This window comes from Phodopus roborovskii, unplaced genomic scaffold (assembly GCF_943737965.1).
Source record: "Phodopus roborovskii unplaced genomic scaffold, PHOROB, whole genome shotgun sequence".
In the NCBI taxonomy this organism is placed as follows: Eukaryota; Metazoa; Chordata; class Mammalia; order Rodentia; family Cricetidae; genus Phodopus; species Phodopus roborovskii.
Window position 1 is genome coordinate 2603102 of NW_026126597.1, and position 17987 is coordinate 2621088.

The 17987-nt window shown below is 42.0% G+C and overlaps 1 protein-coding gene across 2 annotated transcripts in view; it reads left to right on the forward strand.

The window, feature by feature from the left end:
* Nucleotides 1-17987, forward strand: part of LOC127236843 (voltage-dependent calcium channel subunit alpha-2/delta-3) — a 775613-nt gene that overhangs the window by 660913 nt on the left and 96713 nt on the right. For both annotated transcript variants that reach the window (XM_051204755.1, XM_051204756.1), the window contains 6 exons: nucleotides 2144-2189; nucleotides 2345-2442; nucleotides 4849-4942; nucleotides 8077-8172; nucleotides 13518-13639; nucleotides 16745-16825. In XM_051204755.1, coding sequence (XP_051060712.1) covers nucleotides 2144-2189; nucleotides 2345-2442; nucleotides 4849-4942; nucleotides 8077-8172; nucleotides 13518-13639; nucleotides 16745-16825 — 537 coding nt within the window. The remainder of the gene's footprint in view (nucleotides 1-2143; nucleotides 2190-2344; nucleotides 2443-4848; nucleotides 4943-8076; nucleotides 8173-13517; nucleotides 13640-16744; nucleotides 16826-17987) is intronic.

Below are 17987 nucleotides of genomic sequence, written 5' to 3' on the forward strand. Positions count from 1 at the left end.
TCTTCTAATGTTGTATCTCTTCAAGACCTCCATTTACATGATGCTTCTTTTAGATAGTTAATTCAATGATTATTAAATAAATTGGGTACATGTTATCAATCTCAGCTTCCCCAAGTATGGTTTTTGCAGAAGGATCAAAATCAGAAGGGAAAAAGAACTGGAAAAAAAATCACATTTGTTTGGTATCCAAGAACTCAGATAAGAAATGAGAGTGAAGCTCATCTCTTGGGTCTCATCTGTGAGTCTCCCTGTGAGCCTGGAAGAGCTTCAAAAATGAAGGCAGAATAACCTGCAGAGAGGAGGAACAGAATCCACACCCTGAAGTCAGCCCTGGGCAGGTACAGCCCACAGCAAGATCTCTGCATCTATCACTTCTGTAGTGAACACTATCCCTACCATCAGCACGCCTCATATGCCTCTTTGCTTAGAAGTTACTTTTTCTGTGAAGATTTCTGGGCCACCATAGGTAGAACCTGAGCAAAGCTCTCCAAAGCCTTTCCATATCTCCCCTCCTGGCTTTCCCCCTTGCATTCTTTCCTGCCACTATCAACTGCTGCATATAAAAATCCCAACATTACTTGTTTCTCCTGTCACTTGCCATTACAGCCCACGAAGGCAGGTTGTTTGGTTCGTTGGGATGTTTCTAGCATCTAGCACACACTTTTTCCTGCCTCGGGAAAAATATTGAAGAAAGTGAGGAAGAAAAGAGTGCAGGAAATGAGGGAGAGAAGGAGGGAAGGAGAGAGGGAGAGAAGGAGGGAAAGGGTTAAAATATGTGTATATATATGTATACATATACACATGTACATATATTCAATGTACAACATGTATATATATACATATACATATACATCAAGCTTGCCCTAGGGACAAATCACTAGCAATCACTATCCTATTTAATCATCTTGTAGGGTTTTTGAGAATATTTCTTGGATAGGAAATTTGATATAATTCCAAGACTGATGAAATATTTCCAAGATAGATAAACCAATGTTCAACGGCTTGCTTCCTATAGGGCTAAGCAATATTATGTTGCACATCTAGCATTATAGAAATCTGTATTTGACAAGGATTGGAGTACAGTGAGTCATTGGAGAAACTGACTTCCTGAAACATTGCAAATAGCAAAAGAGAACATAAGCATATTCAAAAATGCTTCTCTGCAGATAACCCACTGAGATCAGAGAAAGAGGGTGTCTCTACAGTGCCTTACCTCATTGGTATTGCTATATTAAAATACCCGAGGCTAAGTACCTTATAAAAAGTTTATTTCTGTTACAGTTTTAGAGGCTTAACGTCCAAGATTGTGTAGCTTTGTGGCACTATAGCAAAGGTAGAAAGGAATGCTATGTATAATAGGGCTCCTCATACATTGAGGAAGCAAGAGGCCCATTATTGTGACCACTACATTAATCTCTTCAGAGGATAGTAACCCAATTACCTAGTTTAGTGGAAATTAAATCCCATTCTTAAAAGTTGCTACCCTCTCTATGCTGACTTATTAGGGTTCAATTTTCCAGCACACACATACACCCCTTTGTAAAACAACCCATATCAAAATACTAGCACAAAGCAGGAATTCTGGAGTATTCTATGAAACTCCAAGGCCCCATGCCAACCCCAGCTCTCTTAACTGGGCTCACTTTCACTTAGAGCCCTTCTGTAGCTACTACCTTTTTTTCTGGTTGAAAATAATGGAATATTGACAATCTCACATGATTCAACCTATAATATTACCCACACAACTATGTGTATGGAGGGTCTGTATCGTTCTTGTTTTGTACATGAAGAAAAGATGGAGAAGTAAAGCTGTTAACACCATACAGGAGTTAAATGGTCCAGTTCTAAGTTCAGGCTTCATGGAGCTCCAGAATCTATCCTGTTGGAAATGCCCTTCATTTTCAGGAGGTTGAGTTTTCTTCTGGATGAACACTAAGAGAATATGGTGGTACTGGCCACAGCATGGTGAGAGTGTTCTGGATGACTTTTCACATGCATCCAGAGTCCTTGTTCCCCAGCATATCCCTTTGGGGTTGATATCTCCTGTGAACCCACTCCCTCACAAGTGCTGTCCTAGGTATTTCCGGTCTCTAGGAAAAGGAAGAAGAGTGATTCTTAATAATGCTTTGTCCTTGACTTCTAGGCCTCCATGACTTAGAACATCCTGATGTGTCCTTGGCAGATGAATGGTAAGAATCCAATAACCCTTCATAAGCTTCCAGATTGTTGCCCTCTTTGTTGTCTACTTTGCATGCCCTCTTACTCAGTTTTCCTGATCCAAATACGCAGAAGAGAAGCTGTGAATACTTACATCTTTTCCTTTGGGACCATGTCAATTTCTTAGGTCCTACTGCAACACTGACCTGCACCCAGAGCACCGGCATCTGTCTCAACTGGAAGCTATTAAGCTCTACCTCAAAGGCAAAGAGCCTCTGCTTCAATGTGAGTGTGCTCTCAAAGTATGCCTGTGGGCACGGGGAGGGACAGGAGCTGCAAACCATTAAGGAGCCTCAGGTTTCAAAAGCAGATTTGCCTTTGCACAGATTGTCAGTCATACCCAGCTAAGTCTCTTCCTATAGCAAAACATGAAAAATAATGAAACTTATGACCACAGTATTCTTAATCTCATTGGATCTGCACTCCCAGGCCATCTAGTTAAGAGCTGCATAATATGGAAATGATAAAGGTGGACAAAGACTGTACATCTCAGCTATTCCAGTCCTCCTTCTACAAACAAGGAACTAATACTGGCCAATGAATTACCTCATGCAAGGTTATGACCTAGGTCTGTGGAAAGTGCCACCAGCATCTGTTGCCTTTTAATCTGTTCCCACCAATGTCCCTTGGAAATGCTCTGTGAGAACTAAATGACTGCTGACTGTGGCCTAGGAGCCCCTAGCCACTGAAGGGCAGGATTTCCGGAGGCTCCCCTGAGGCCTGAATAGACCCTCCCCATGACAAGATAGTTTCAGTAGCTGCAACTTCAACAGAGGGAGTCACCAAGAAGAAGCATGGCACCTGCTCCCCCTTCAGTAAAGGGAAGCCTGCTTGACATGTGGTGCCCTATAGAATGATCAGAGCAATGCCAGCAGAGGTGTGTGGAGACTCTCCAGCTGTGCATTGACAGTTTCATGGGCTGGATTTGCTTTTGGGGTTATCCTCTGGTAGGAAAAGAATCAGATGGGCAACAGATGAGCCCAGTTGTTCATTTCTTTGAACTTGTTAATTGCTATATCAAAAAAAAAAAAAAAAATCCAAGAATGGAGATACTGTGAAAATGCATTTTTAAATTAAGTTTATTTAACTTTTTTTTCTGTGTGTATGTTTTGCCCACATGCATACCTACACACACCACCTGAGTGTCTGGTGTACACAGAGGCCAAAGAAGAGAGCCTTGGGTTCCCTGACAGTGGAGTTACAGAAGGCTGTGAGCCACCATGTGGGTGCTCAGAATAAAACCCAGAGCCTTTGTGTGAGCAGTGAGTGGTCTTAACTGTCAAGCCACCTTTCCAGCTCTGAGTTCAGCTTCTTAAATCAGCCCTTAGCTTCCTAATAGTTGTGATGCTTTGGGTACTCTTTGAGGAAGAAACATCAGTTAGTACCAAAGCCTTTGTGTAACCATGTCCTGTTCCCTGTCTGTCCCCCAAAGAATGACCTTCCTGTATTCATTTATCATTCTCATGAGTTTTACTCATATTGTTACTGGTTAAGTAGGCTTCCATGAACAGTGCACGGCACTTTTTTCATTATCCTGTATATTAAACTATATATACAGAGTTTAGCATCCCTCATCTAAAACTCCCAAATCCCCAATCTGAAAAATGTTTAAGCAACAAGAGTGATTCTACAATTGGCAGAAAAATTAACTTGTTCTATGGGCAAGATCACCTTAAAATGTTGTTTGCAAGTATATGCATATTTTATATTTGAGGTATATGTGAAAAAATGAAATTTGTATTTATATTCATGTCCCAGCCTCACACCTCACTACACATGCCAAATATTATAAAACCCCCAAAGTCTGAAATATGAGGTATTTTGGTATCAGACATTTAAGTTAAGAGACCCTCAGGGTGTAGGCACACTGATATATTGTGTGGATTACTACATAAGACAGTATAATGTACAGATATATGCACAGCCCCCTTTTACTCTTCATACTTGTCATGTTTGCTTGTCTTATCCATAGGATTCAGCTATCTAACCATATCTCAACCTATTCATAGTCTTTCTGATAATGTGTGAAAGTGTTTATCGTATTTGCTTTTCATCCTCTTTACTCTTAGGTAAACTGAGTACTGGCCAGCCTCTAAGAAGTCTCTCCCATGATCTTGTACACAGCTCTACCCAGTAGCCTTTTGGATAGGGACAATTACCCTCCATTAAAAAGAAGAAAAGTATTAAATGGAAGAAATAACATACTATGAGTGCCTCTAGTATTCCATCCATTCACATACTCTGCCGAGTACAGAGTGCTGAGCAAGTGATGGCTGTAGTGAGGGCCAGAGGCAGCTTTGCCAGGAGTTCCGGCTTCCCATCTCCAAAGTTAGGACTCAGCCTGCTGGCCCTGGCATGAACTCAGGGGAGAGAGAACAGAAGGCCCAAATGTGGGACACCCAACCCTTTCTGGTTGATACTATCTAGTCCCATTGCTTGGTGTGCAGTGGTAATCCTAGTGTAGCAGATATCCGCTGTTTCATACTTTTAGCCACTGGAAAGGTAACTCATAAAACAACACCCTTTATAAGAACGTAGCCTGCTGACCCCACAAACCAGCCCCATGGACCTCTATGGTGCCCATCTTTGGTGTCTAGCCAGAGCCTTCTTGTCTTTTGTCCCTCCCAATAGGTGACAAAGAATTGATCCAAGAAGTCCTTTTTGATGCTGTGGTGAGCGCCCCTATTGAAGCCTATTGGACCAGCCTGGCCCTCAACAAATCTGAGTAAGTGGCTACATGTGTCCACTGTCCACCTTCTTGGACATTTCCTTACAAGCTCTAAAATATGGTTATGGTTTAAGAAACTAAACCATTAACCATTTTAGAATCCTAGTGTTAAAGTTTTTTAATTTCTCCCTAAGCTTCAAACCACAAGAGCTACAGAAGAATGGTAGCTTGGATGGCAGGCTCCTGGGCTTGACCTGGAATTTGTTTAGAGTTTTAGCATTACATGAAATTCAGTCTGTGGAGGTAGGGTGACACTTCTGAAAGGGGAGCTGGTGGAAGGAGCTTCCTGCCTTGCCACGCCCCCCCCTTCACTGGTGTGAACTTGAGAATAGGCTGGGGAATGGGTAACTCTTTTTTTGGTGGGGTGTCAGCTACTGCTCTGTGGTTTCATATCTGAAGTAGAAGAGGGGGTGCAGGTGGGGGAAATCAAGAGTAGTTGATGTAAAAAACTAGGGCTATAACTGCATTAGAAGCTTATTATTATTATTATTATTATTATTATTATTATTATATTCACTCTCCCTAAACCCTCAAGCAGTGTAGACTTAAATTCTCTTTAAGCTCCTAGTCTTCATTCATTTCTTCCTTTACTTTTACCTTCCTTCCTATTACATCTATTGTTCACTTTTTCATAACATTCATTCATTCATTCATTCATCAGGTGTGTGCAATTGGGAAGCAGGGGTGACCCAGACAAGAGACAGATGAGATTGCCCCATGCCTTCTATGGGATATGAGTCACTTCACTTGTGATAACTGAAGTGAAGGCAAGAAGGCAGGTAGACTATGACAGACCTAGTGTACATTGAGAGGCAGCACCAGTCAAGGGGCAAGGGGAACTTCAGGGAGATGAACTAGCAAGACTCAGAGCTACTAGATGAGGAAATGCCCCATACTTTTGAAGAATTAGAGGTTTCTGCAAGAGCATGGAGGCAGGAAGTGGGTGATATCAGATGACAACAGTTGCTGCAGCAGGATGGGTAGCTTTGGACCTTGAAGGTCACAGTAGAGGTTTGGGAATTTCTTTTTTAATTTAGTATCATTATTAATATTTTTCCTATTATTATTATTATTTTGGCAGTAGTGGGTGTTGAACCCATGGTATAGAGATATTTAGAATATTGGGAAATCACTAAAGGCTTTTAAGAAAGGACTAGGACAAAGAGATTTGCTTTTGTTTTTATAAAACAGTGCAATGGGGTAAGAACACGGCCCAGGCTCGGCAATACTCAGGTATCTGCCATACACACCAGGGCAGTGGGCACCAAGAGATGAAGCCCCCGTATGCCTGCTTCAGAGATTGCCATCCTCCACCCCACACCAAGACCTGCTGGTGGTTTGTGGTGTGAACCAATAGAGGCTGAGCCTCTAGACACATGGAAGATAGTGCTGTTTTCCAGGGTAGAAGATAAGGAGGGAGGAGCAGATGCTGGCCAGACACTACCAGAGCCTTTCCAGATGCTGGGGCTGGAGTGTTACCAGGGGAAACTTCAGGTGAACAGTTGAGCGTGAGGCTGGGGCTCCATAGAGAGACACCACTGCCATTATTCTTTGGACTGCCCCCTTACCTGCATAGCTTATATTCCCTACAAGCTCGGGAACAAATCAAAACTTGTCCTAAGGCTTCTTTCTCCACAAATATGTAAATGTTTCTCTTAGGGTCTTATGAAACTCTGAATTTGGAAGAAAGATTGCTGACTCATCCCTCACACATGCTACAGATTTCTTACATGGTAGCTTGCCCTGCTGTCCGCATGTGTACTGTTCGGACAACCTTCCAATTTGGTATAGGCTACAAACAGAGCCAGAAGCACTGTCTTGGTTTTTATTCCCCTCCCCCCACATACTTAAAGGTAGTACTGGCCACTTTGTCTATTGTCAAAGACAAAGAGATCCAAAACCTTATATTGAAAATGACCCAGGCAGTGCTTTGGAACAAGTTGCTACTAACATCTAAGACAGAGAAACAGCACAAGAATTACCATTGTATTCATAATTTGTGTATTGGAAAAACGGTTTGTGAGAAAGGACTTTTCCTTTTCTCCACGAACAACTACATGTTGAAATCTCCTAAAGAACATGTTCAGACACTAAATATGCTCTGGGAGATGAAACACCATTATGACAAGTGCCCTTTACAATGACAGTTGCTGGGGTTTCTATGCATGGCACTCTCTAATGGGTGTGGCAGGAGCCATTTGTATCCATTGCCTTTCTCATCACTTTAACTGAAAGTCCGACAAAAGCAAGCAAAGTGAGCAAAGAGATCCAGCTCCCAGTATCACAGAGCTTAGTTTTTGGTCACTTGGCCCCATATGCTTGTGCAGGCCATCATGGTGGCAAGAGCTTGTGGCAGGGAAGAGCTCTTCCTGTCATGATAAATAGGAGAAGCAGTGTGGGAGGAACCAGGGATGAGAATCCCCCTCAACTTCTGCCTCTAGCAATTTCCTTTCGCCAGCTAGGTATGTCCTCCTGAAGTTTCCAAAGCTTCCCAAAATAGCACCACCACCTGAAGACCAACCCCTAGCACATGTAGTCTTCTGAGGAATATTTCATAAATATTATTTCACTAATCTCTTTGAGAATGGTTTTGAGAATAAGGTCTGTGCTGGGATCAAAGCTATACATTCTTTTCCTGCTAAACGGATACCACACAGTCTGTTCAGTGGCTCTACTCCTTGTTTCCTTCCACAGAGATGATCCTCTGACAGTGTTCAGACCAGAAATACACTCGGTAGCCTCACAGTAAAAACACACCCCATGTACATCTTCCCATGTCTCCTCTGAGTCTCAGGCTACTCTTTCTATGCTTGTACCAAGAACCTTGAGATGAGAGGTGTTGATGGTTGGAAGTGCATCATCCCCGGCCCCCATTCTGTATTTGTCAGCAGGGGATTCCTTCATCTTTCCTGAAAGTCTCTTCATGCAAGCTGTGTCAAGGATGAGAGTAGTCCGGTCTTGGTGCATGTGTGGATGTGTGCATGTTCGCCTGTGTGAGTTTCCCTGGTGACTTTTAAAGTTCAGGTTTCAAAGCTGTCATTTTGTCAAACATTCCGTGAGTCTTGAAATGTAAAAGCCATTATCTGCTTACTGTCTAGAAGCACTCCCTGATGTCTGCTGTTCTGTTTCAGGAATTCTGACAAGGGTGTAGAGGTCGCCTTCCTCGGCACTCGCACAGGCCTCTCAAGAATCAACCTGTTTGTGGGGGCCGAACAGCTCACCAATCAGTAAGTAGGCAGGTCCCCCTGCAGGGCCCAGTGAACTCAAAGTTGAGATTCAAAGGGGGCTTATTTCATTTCTTGAGGTTCAGGCCACCCAAGGCCTGCTGAGAGTCTTCTTCTCCCTTCCACTATGGGGGCCCCCAGTACACATGTTCACCTGTCAGTTGGCCCTTCCACAGCCCTTTGTTCCTCAAAGTCCTTGGCTTCTGTCCACTGTCCTGGAGTTCTCTTCTGTCTGGTGAGTCATGTAGGACTTAGCTTGGGAGATGTTCCAGCTGTTGGGGAACAGCTGGAGGAAGAGACGTGCTGGGCTCCTGACTCATGATGAGGGCACTCAGATGTCCTGAAGCTCTTCCCAGGAATTATTCCCAGGGTCTCAGGTCTGCTCCTGATTTGTTTCTTTATGTTTCAATAAACCTCTGTGCCTCTATGCACAGCTTGAGAGGACACAGAGCCTTTCACCCAGAGATGGGCTCTCGGAAGGTACCAGGATTGACATTGTCTCCATGTAGCTCCCAAGAGACCTCATGGACCAGGGACTAAACAGTCGCTGAATCTAGCCTCCAGCTGCTTATTGAGTCATGCTTAGCCCAAATACATCAGGAGTTCCCATCCCATAATCATCAGATGGGTGTTTCACCTGCATGGGTCCATAATCTGAATCTTTTTCTCAATCTCTTTTCTCTGATATGGGCCCATTATTAGTTCAGGGACAAATGGGGCCTAAGATTAAGCATAGATGGATATGTTTAATAATTGATGGAGTTCAGAGATTCCCCAGAAAACCTCACACACCAGACCTTTAATGACAGTGAGTGGTGAATCCACACAGTGGTCATGAGTTTGAGGGGTTCTGACCCTTGGGGTCTTCAAAGTCCGGTTTAACACTGTTCTTCCCATAGATGGCACCCTGGCACCAGCCAAGTCTAGCAAATGGCAGATGGGTCCATTTTTATATGTTTGGCAAGATTGGCTTTTGACTCTTCTTCAAGGACTTTCTCTGTTTTAGGAGCTCACATCTGTCATTTTTTTGGAAGTTAAGTTTGAAGCTTGACTTTTTAAAGCACCCCCCCCCCCCCGTTAGCTCTTAACCCTCAAACATGGCCTTTTCTCAAAACGGGTTTCTAGGAAGAATGAGAAATATTGAGCTTCACATTGCCTTCTCTGGGGAGGATCCAGAGAAATGAGCAAAGGCAGAAATCGACTTTCTATTTCTTAGAGAAGAAGACTATACTGTTGCTAGTGATGATATGAAAACAAGTGGATACTAATAGTAATAGGTTTTCCTCTGGGCCCATGGCCTACATAATCTTAGGTTCTTAGCCTCATTAAGAGTGTTGGGTATAGGTTTCATCCTGTGGAGTGGGCCTTAAATCTGATACAAAGTGTTTGCTCATTCCCCTAACATGTGTGCCATTATTGTACCAGTGGGCAGATCTTATAAGCAGGTCATTATTATAGCTTGCAGAGTTCAGACCTGTGTGAGATTAATGATTACTCTTTCTTTCTGGTAGCATGTATAGAACCTATGAAAGCTACCCAGTAGGAGTGAAGCTTCCAGTTGAGAACCTCCCAGGTTTCTTCATGTTCTATGCCATACAAACTACATAGTGTCTTTAGCAATAGGGTCTTGCCCTCAAGTTGTGGAGAGTAACCAATAGCCTTGGCAATATCCTGTCATTTTGAGCAGAGTCTAGGGGACCCCTGTAACCAATGACTCAAAAAGATATGGAGTAGAAATGGGCACCAAGTTCTACCCCTAGCTAAGAAGCAATTCCTAAATGATAGCCACTGAGAGAGAGAAAATCCATTTTCTCCATTGGAGTGACACCAGATACATCAATCATACTACAGGACAAGCCACATGCTCAGGAGGTGTTGACCATTATAAATCAGACTCCATGATTTTTAGTGTCATTTTTCTATTTAAAAGAGAAAGAACATGAAGTTATATGGGTAAGGAGATGGTAGGATCTGGAAGAAGTTGAGTGGCAGGAAAGGATATAATAAAAGTATGCTATATTAAATCATTAAAGAAACAAAAATAAGCAAACAAGCAATTGGCAACAATAAAATCTCACACCTTGCTAATCTGGTAGCCTTTTTGTTAGGTGGACATGATAGACAGCAGACCCACACTTGAAAGTGTCCAACTACCTGATACATTTCACTCCTGGGCCACTTTTCAGATCACATGGAAAACACAGGTCATAGTCACCTTTGGTTATTGTGAGAATCAAATCCCTGTAACTAAAATAGTCATACCTGCCACAGTGAGTTCCAAATCCATGGCATTGCTAAGACCCACAGTGGATGCTTGCTGACTGATTTGATATTCTGAAGGAGAGGAGGGCAATTTCATCATTTTTAAATAGTTCAGGGGTATATTTCTGGAAAGGGGTGCTGTTAGTGAAGGTCAGTAAGCAGATGGAAGCTGCTATACCAAAAGTTGTAGCAAACTGACTGTGGCAAGTCAACATTAACACAATGGGTCATTTACATAGGAAGTTAGTCAATACCTACCACTGAGGGAATCTTAGGGAGTAGGAGAAATACTTCTTTTATTAATTTATTTTTATATTCCAATCCCAGTTCCCCTTCTCTCCTCTCTTCCTGCTCCCCTCACCTCTCCCCCTTCTGCTCCTTGGAGAAGGTAAGCCCTCCCTTAGGGAGTCTACTAAGTCTGTCCCATCATTTTTTTGAGGAAGGACCAAGGCACCTCTCCACCCCAATACTCCTGTGTCTAGGCTGAGCAAGGTGTCTCTCCATATAGAATGGGCCCCACTAAATCAGCTTGTGCGTTATAGATAGATAGATGTTGGACCCACTGCCAGTGGCCTCTATATTGTCCCAGTTACACCATTGTCACCTATATTAAGGGAGTCTAGTTTGGTCTTATGCAGATTGGAAATACCTTAAAGAAAGAAAATTATTTCAAATGCTGCATGTGCGATCAAAGTTATCCTGTGATGTTAAACACTTTATGGAGTGCTTGCTAATGCCTAGGACTGAGGATATTGAGAAGAACAATGTTTCTGTCTTTATAGAAGACTGGGGCCTGCTAGTATAGTTGCAGGGACACCAGGTTCAGAATTAGGAATCAGAGGATGGCCTCTCCTGTCAGGTGTTTTCTTTCAATGGAATGGTATGTACTTCTTGGTAAAAATTAAGAGACTCCTGACTAGTCACATCCTAAAACTAAAGGCTGATTTTTCTGAATGGAATGCTAAAGTTCATGAAACCACCAAGCTCTAGCCATGGTCCATGGCAGCAAATGGAGCCATTACAGGTCCAAGTGATGACCATTTCCATACTTAGATTTTGCCCCCTGAGGTCTCTTCCTGAGGATGCTTGCAAACAGTGGATTAGTGAGGCCATCATTTCCTCACTTCAGGAGTGATCCATCAGCAGAAAGAGCCCAGAGGCTGGGGAGTGACTGTGCTCCCTGGAGGAAGGTCAGGTCAACAAACACTCATTAGAACTTCAGGACAAAAATCCCCTCATCCTAGGAGAGAAGCCCCAAGACTCTTAGTGGGAATCTGAAACTAGATAGCTCCAAACCCTATATATTGCCTTTCTTCTACATTTATTGAAAAAATTTAATTTTAGACTGGGAACATAGTTGGTAATTACCATAATAATTAATGATGAATAGAACAATTATAACAATATAGTATAATAAAAGTTATACAGATGTCAATCATTTCTCTCAAAATGTCTTCTTGTATCGTTTGCTCTCCTTAGGATAACCTGAGATAAGATGATTTACTGTTGAGTGCTGAGGTGATATGGGCTGAATAGTGTAGGCTTTGGAGCGTAGCTTGGGACCACTAGGTAAGGGTCACTTGGACACAAGCACTGTCGTTATAGTCAACTTGGATCACAGATAAATATCAAATGACCAATGGGCAGGTAATATATACAGTATGCATATGCTAGCAAAAAAGAGTGCTCATTCCTTGGTGAAATATATGACACTTCAAGAATTTTTACCAAGTTAGCACACAATTTAAAACTCTTGAGTTAATTTTTTTTTCATAAATTCCCAGGTAATATTTCTCAACCATGATTGACTAGCAGGTGCTGGCACAACAGAAAGCAAAGCTGTAGGAAAAGAGAAACATCTTGATTTCTTTTGAAGCTGCTGTGGGAAAAGCAGCAAAACAAAGGAAAGGTTTATTTGTCTCACAATTCTGGGTTACAGCCCATCATGTCAGGGAAGTCATGGTGCTAAGTGCTTGGGAGAATATTCACATTACCTTCACTGTCAAGAGCAGAGAGCAGCAGATTGATGAAGCTTGCCTTCCTCACTTTATAGTCTAGTATTCTCCCGTCCAGCAAGTGGTTCTGCCTATAATTCATACGGATCTTCCCACATCTATTAGCATAGCCAAAACAATTCCTTATAGACATTCTCAGAAGGTAATCTTAGACAATCACTCACAGTTGTGCCCAGAGCTTGCCTCCTAGGTATTGAGTTGACAAGGAATGCTAGCCACTGTGATGACTATATATTTAACGCTCTTTAGAGAGATGCACAAAGCCAAACAAAATGCTGTCTACAGAGGTTTGGCAAAAGAGATGTGACAATGTGTAAATTAGGCCCAGAGAAAAAGAAGGCCATGTTACCAAGTGGCTCAGAGCCTTGAGTGAGACAAGAGCTTATATGTGTCTTGTGTCTAGATTCACAAGGGTTAGAGACAATTTCTGACATATACTTTGCAATATATTTGGAACTTTGTAATCAACAAATTCTTAATACACACACACACACACACACACACACACACACACACTGTGGGAATGTGACAAATTGACTCTTTCTATAATAGATCCACAGATTAAAAATCATTGGTGTACTCCATAAGCTCTACACATTAGGCATCTACTAAAAGTAAATTTTTAATAAAATAAGAAGAATGATTTTTGACTTTGAGAAAATGCAATGGAAAAGAGAATATACATAAATGGTATATTCCTTAGAAAGAAATGCCATGGGTAAGGGACAAGGAGGCCAGGGGAAAAAAAAAAAGGCTTTCTCCACAGAAAGCCCTGGAGCCATCCTTTGTGCTCAGAGAGAAGGAACAAACATAGGCAAAGAAGAAGGATCTAAAGGTCCTAATAGGGGGCCACTTTCCCCTCCCTTACACCTGTCCTGGTAGTTTCCCTGGTAGTGGAGACACACTCTAAGAATCTGACTGCCAGACTCTACAAAGGAGTTTTAGAGTCAAGTGTTGACTTGGTCTCCACTGTGCCAAGGAGGGCAAGTTGGACTTTTCCTGACCAAGGCTCTTGGATAGATGGTGTGCTTCTTGACCTTGAGGTAAAACACCCTTCTGCTTTGTTTTCAGGGACTTTCTGAAGGCTGGAGACAAGGAGAACATTTTCAACGCGGACCATTTCCCTCTTTGGTACCGACGGGCTGCTGAACAGATTCCAGGGAGCTTTGTTTACTCTATCCCCTTCAGTACAGGTAGGACAGGGTGCCTTCTGACTCACTTTGCTGACGGGCCATTGTGGGGGTTTGCCTGAATCCTGAGGGCAGCCAAGTTTAGTCTTCAGAGCCAGTGCAGAATATTGAAATATTGGGCCAAGTCTGAGCTCAAGCGACAGCCTCCAATGCAGTAAGTAGAGGTTTTTCTCAGCCAAATGGTGCAAAGGGCATTTTAGGAAACAAAGGTGACATTTAGCATCCTATGGAATTTGAGGACAAAATTCTCAATTTGCTTTCAATTCCCATGTAAAAGAAAGTTCAGGCTTCTTCAGACATACCTCTCTCTCTCTCTCTCTCTCTCTCTCTCTCTCTCTCTCTCTCTGCTAAGATCTTGCTTTCCCTGGCTGAATTGTACTCACAATGTAGCCCAGGATAACTGGAACTTAATGGTAATCAGCCTTCTAAGAGCTAGGATTACAGGTGTATACCAACACACCCAGCAGGACCAAGGCTTTGTATACCTGTATACTCTTCAGTCACTTACTGAGGGATGTGGTGACCAATGAGATCCATATAACGAAGAACTTTTATGAAAAAAAAAATAAAGTTACCTTCCCCTCACATACACTGAAATCCAAGTGTCCAAGTGTTGACTTATTTTAAGCAGTGTTCAATGGAAGACACAATGGGCACTTCAGTTGCTCCTTTTTTTTTTTTTTTTTTTTTTTTTTTTTTTTTGCTTTTTTTGTTTGTTTGTTTGTTGTGGGGTTTTTTGGTTTTTGTTTTGTTTTGTTTTTATTTTGTCATTTCAGGCTTTATAATTTTCAGTATCCTGTCTGTAGAAGGCTCTATATGGAACATTCTAGAAGCTCTCATTGGACTTCTCTGGAAAACTTTCTCAATTGTAGCACTTTATAGTAGGGCCTATATTATGTCACCCTCTTGCCAACAATCCTAGGTCAACCTTGACGAAAGTTCCACAGTGCTTGGTGTCACCTGTCTCTGTAACTCTTGATGCTTTCTCATTCCTGTGAATGTCAATGTTTGCAGACAGAATGCCTCTGGCATTTACAGAAGACATGATGCAGAGGTCTGATGTAGATGGGTGCAATGGGAAGCATCAATAAGAGGTTACTCTTCTTGGTCTGCAACAAAATACCCAATGAAAGCACTTTAAGGAATGACAGGCTTATTTGGGCTTGCAGTTGAGGAGATGCATTCCATCATGACAGGGAAAGCAAAGCAGTGGGAGTTGTAGGCCAGATGGACAAATTATATCCATAGCCAGGAAGCAACAATAGATAGGAAGTAGGGCCAGACCATTAATTGAAACCCTGTTCCACAAGTGACTTCCATCTTCCAGCCAAGTTTCACCTCTTCAAGGTTCCAAACTTTTCAAACAATACCCTCAAATGGGGACCTTGTGACAAGCATAAGCCCAATGGGGGACATACTATATATCAGAATCCTTCATTAAAAGAGAGACTAAAAGAAAGGTCGAATATCATTGATGAGATTTTCATAAGGGCTTCCAGTAGCATAGCTAGTAGGTACTATTCTAGTGTGAGGGTTTTGAACACTCTCTGTTCCTATGTGACTCTGATCTTGGATACTTGAACAGTTTCTCCTGTGTGCTTTCCAGGTTCTAGAGCTCTTTATTCATGCTTCTCTGCACAGAATTTTCTGGTTGGGCATGTCAACCAGAACACAGTGAACTCTTCAGTTCCACTTAAAACCTACCAACAATAGCATTTTAATTTCATTTCACCTTCCTTTACCTTAATCCTACAAGGCAGAAAACAATACTTAGCTAGGAGTCATCAAGCCAATAATATGGGAACTTGCACGGTGGGACTCTAGTGTCCCTAAACTGCTTTGCATGCATGCTCACATGGGTATATGACCTCTTTTGCCAAGATACTTTGTCATTCTCTGTGTTTTCTACAATAATTATGCTTGGGGGGGGAATCAATTCTGCTTAATTAAGATTGTCTTTGAGGGGCTGGAGAGATGGCTTAGGGGTTAAGAGCAGTGACTGCTCTTCCAGAGGTCCTGAGTTCAATTCCCAGCAACCACATGGTGGCTCACAACCATCTGCAATGAGTTCTGGTGCCCTCTTCTGGCCTGCAGTCTCTGTATGCATAATAAAAATAAATCTTTAAAAAAAATTGTCTTTGAATTAGTTTTGGAAACAGGTTTTTATTGAACATTTAATCTGACTGTATAATGAGAGAAATTACCCTCATTTGTGGTAAAATTTTAAATAATGTACAATATTAGAAGATTTGCTGGCTACTTTTCTCTTGGATTTTTTTTTTTTTTAGATTCAAGGAAAATCTATAAAACCACCAGGTGCCTGCCATGGTGGTGAAGCTCCTAGAGTTGAATACTCAGGGACAGTCTGGCTATTTGGACTTGGTCTAAAAGAAAATTCTTAATTGCTTTGGTCATGAGTTTATTCCAGCTTTGGTTTGCATTGCCTGGTTCTCAATTCAGTAGATTTCATTCAACTCAAGTTTATTGAGTTCCTTTCTCTGAGGCAGACACCAGCTGAACTGAGCATTCAGCATTCCTGCTCATAAATTATACTTGATGGATATTGAAACTGTTTTTACTAATAGGAAGTCAATACTTGCATTCAATTTTTATCACATTAATAGAGTTTGAATAAAGCTTTCATTCATTTAGAGTGTTTTGCCTAGAAAATCTTTTTAAAATTCCATGTTTATAGACCAGTTAAAATTTATATAACAAATCAGAGTTATAGCAGTCAACTTACTGTAGCTTCAGGATTCACTTTCATGTGGCCTTATTTACAGCAGTAACATAAATCATACCACAAACATGGGTAAACATTTCAGTGAATACCCAGGGGTTACAAACCTGTGGTCTTCATGGTAGCCAATGTTTTCAATATGAAGAACTGGATTCTCAACAGAGCAGGTGGCCACACTCATCATGTTGCTTCTAGAAACAATGGCAGAGTATCCACATCCTACAGCATACTAGACTCTGGGAGCAGAGTCCCAGCACACTTTGTATATGAATGGCCACAGGCTGCTATGGTTGTTCTCTATCTCTGGACTTCAGAACTCTTCATTTGTTTTTCTTTTTTTACTATGATGAGTTTTTTTTTTTCTATAGGAACAGTCAACAAAAGCAATGTGGTAACAGCAAGTACCTCCATCCAGCTCCTGGATGAACGGAAATCTCCTGTGGTGGCAGGTAAACAATGATTTTAGTTGGCAATTGTGATATGCTCAGGGCTTCTATTTTGTCTAGCACACTCATCCTCCAAAATGTAGGTTTCAAAAAGAGTAAACCTGCAACATTTCTTCTTCATCTCTCCTTCACACTAAGGTTCTAGCTAGCACAGCATTTCTGAACCTGTGGGCTGTGACCCTTTTGGGTATTGAACAACCCTATCACAGGGGTCGCCTAAGACCATCCTGTATATCAATATTTGCATTGCAATACACAACAGTAGCAAAACTACAGTTTACAAGTCACAATGAAATATTTTTATGGTTGGGGTTCACCACAATATGAGGAACTGTAATTAAAGGGTTGCTGCATTAAGAAGGTTAAGAACCAATTGTTTTAAAGGTTCATGGGCTTGCATGCAAAAGCAGAAATCATTCCCAGGGTTTCTGTTGAATCTAAGCTCAGAAGAAACAGTTGGAAAATGTAGTGAGCATTCCCTAACAGCTTGAAAAAATACTGTTAGGATGGTGATGGACATGCAAGGAACTTATAGGTTTGTTTTCATGTATTAACACACACAAGCTGAAATGTAGCATTCTCAGAGACCAAGATATATGTGCAAGTGCTGGGTTTGCAAGCAGAGGAAAGCCAAAACATTTGGCAATTAAGTCTTGGGTTGTCAAGGAAGCCTTTTCTCCTGGTCTTTCCACTGCTTTCATCTCATAGGAGTTCCAGTAATCACCTATGGCTGGCTAAAAGTGCTGGTTAGTGATGTCTGCACTGAAGGTCTGGAATCTGCCATAGCTCTCCTATAAAGCCTTAAGAGCATGCCTGGCACGTGGTCCCTTCCTACTACATTATTTCTGCATCCATTGGTTGATGGATGGGCAATATGTGCCAAGCACTCTCCTGATCTGGACTGTGTTTACCAAAGGGAGTCATTTGTTTTTGGGCGGCCTTCCTCATGCAGTTGTACTTCAGAGTGACTTTGAACATCGTGCCTGTGTCTCTGCATGCTGGGATAATTTGTGGAAAGGGGGCCAAAAGGAACAGAGGAGCAGAGCTGACTGAAGTGCTTGCTTTTTGCCTGGGAACCACAGCTTTCCCCTCCACTTTCTGCCTGACAGGGCCTGTGCATCATAATTATATTAGCAGGGGCTGAACAATCTGGGGATAGCCACTC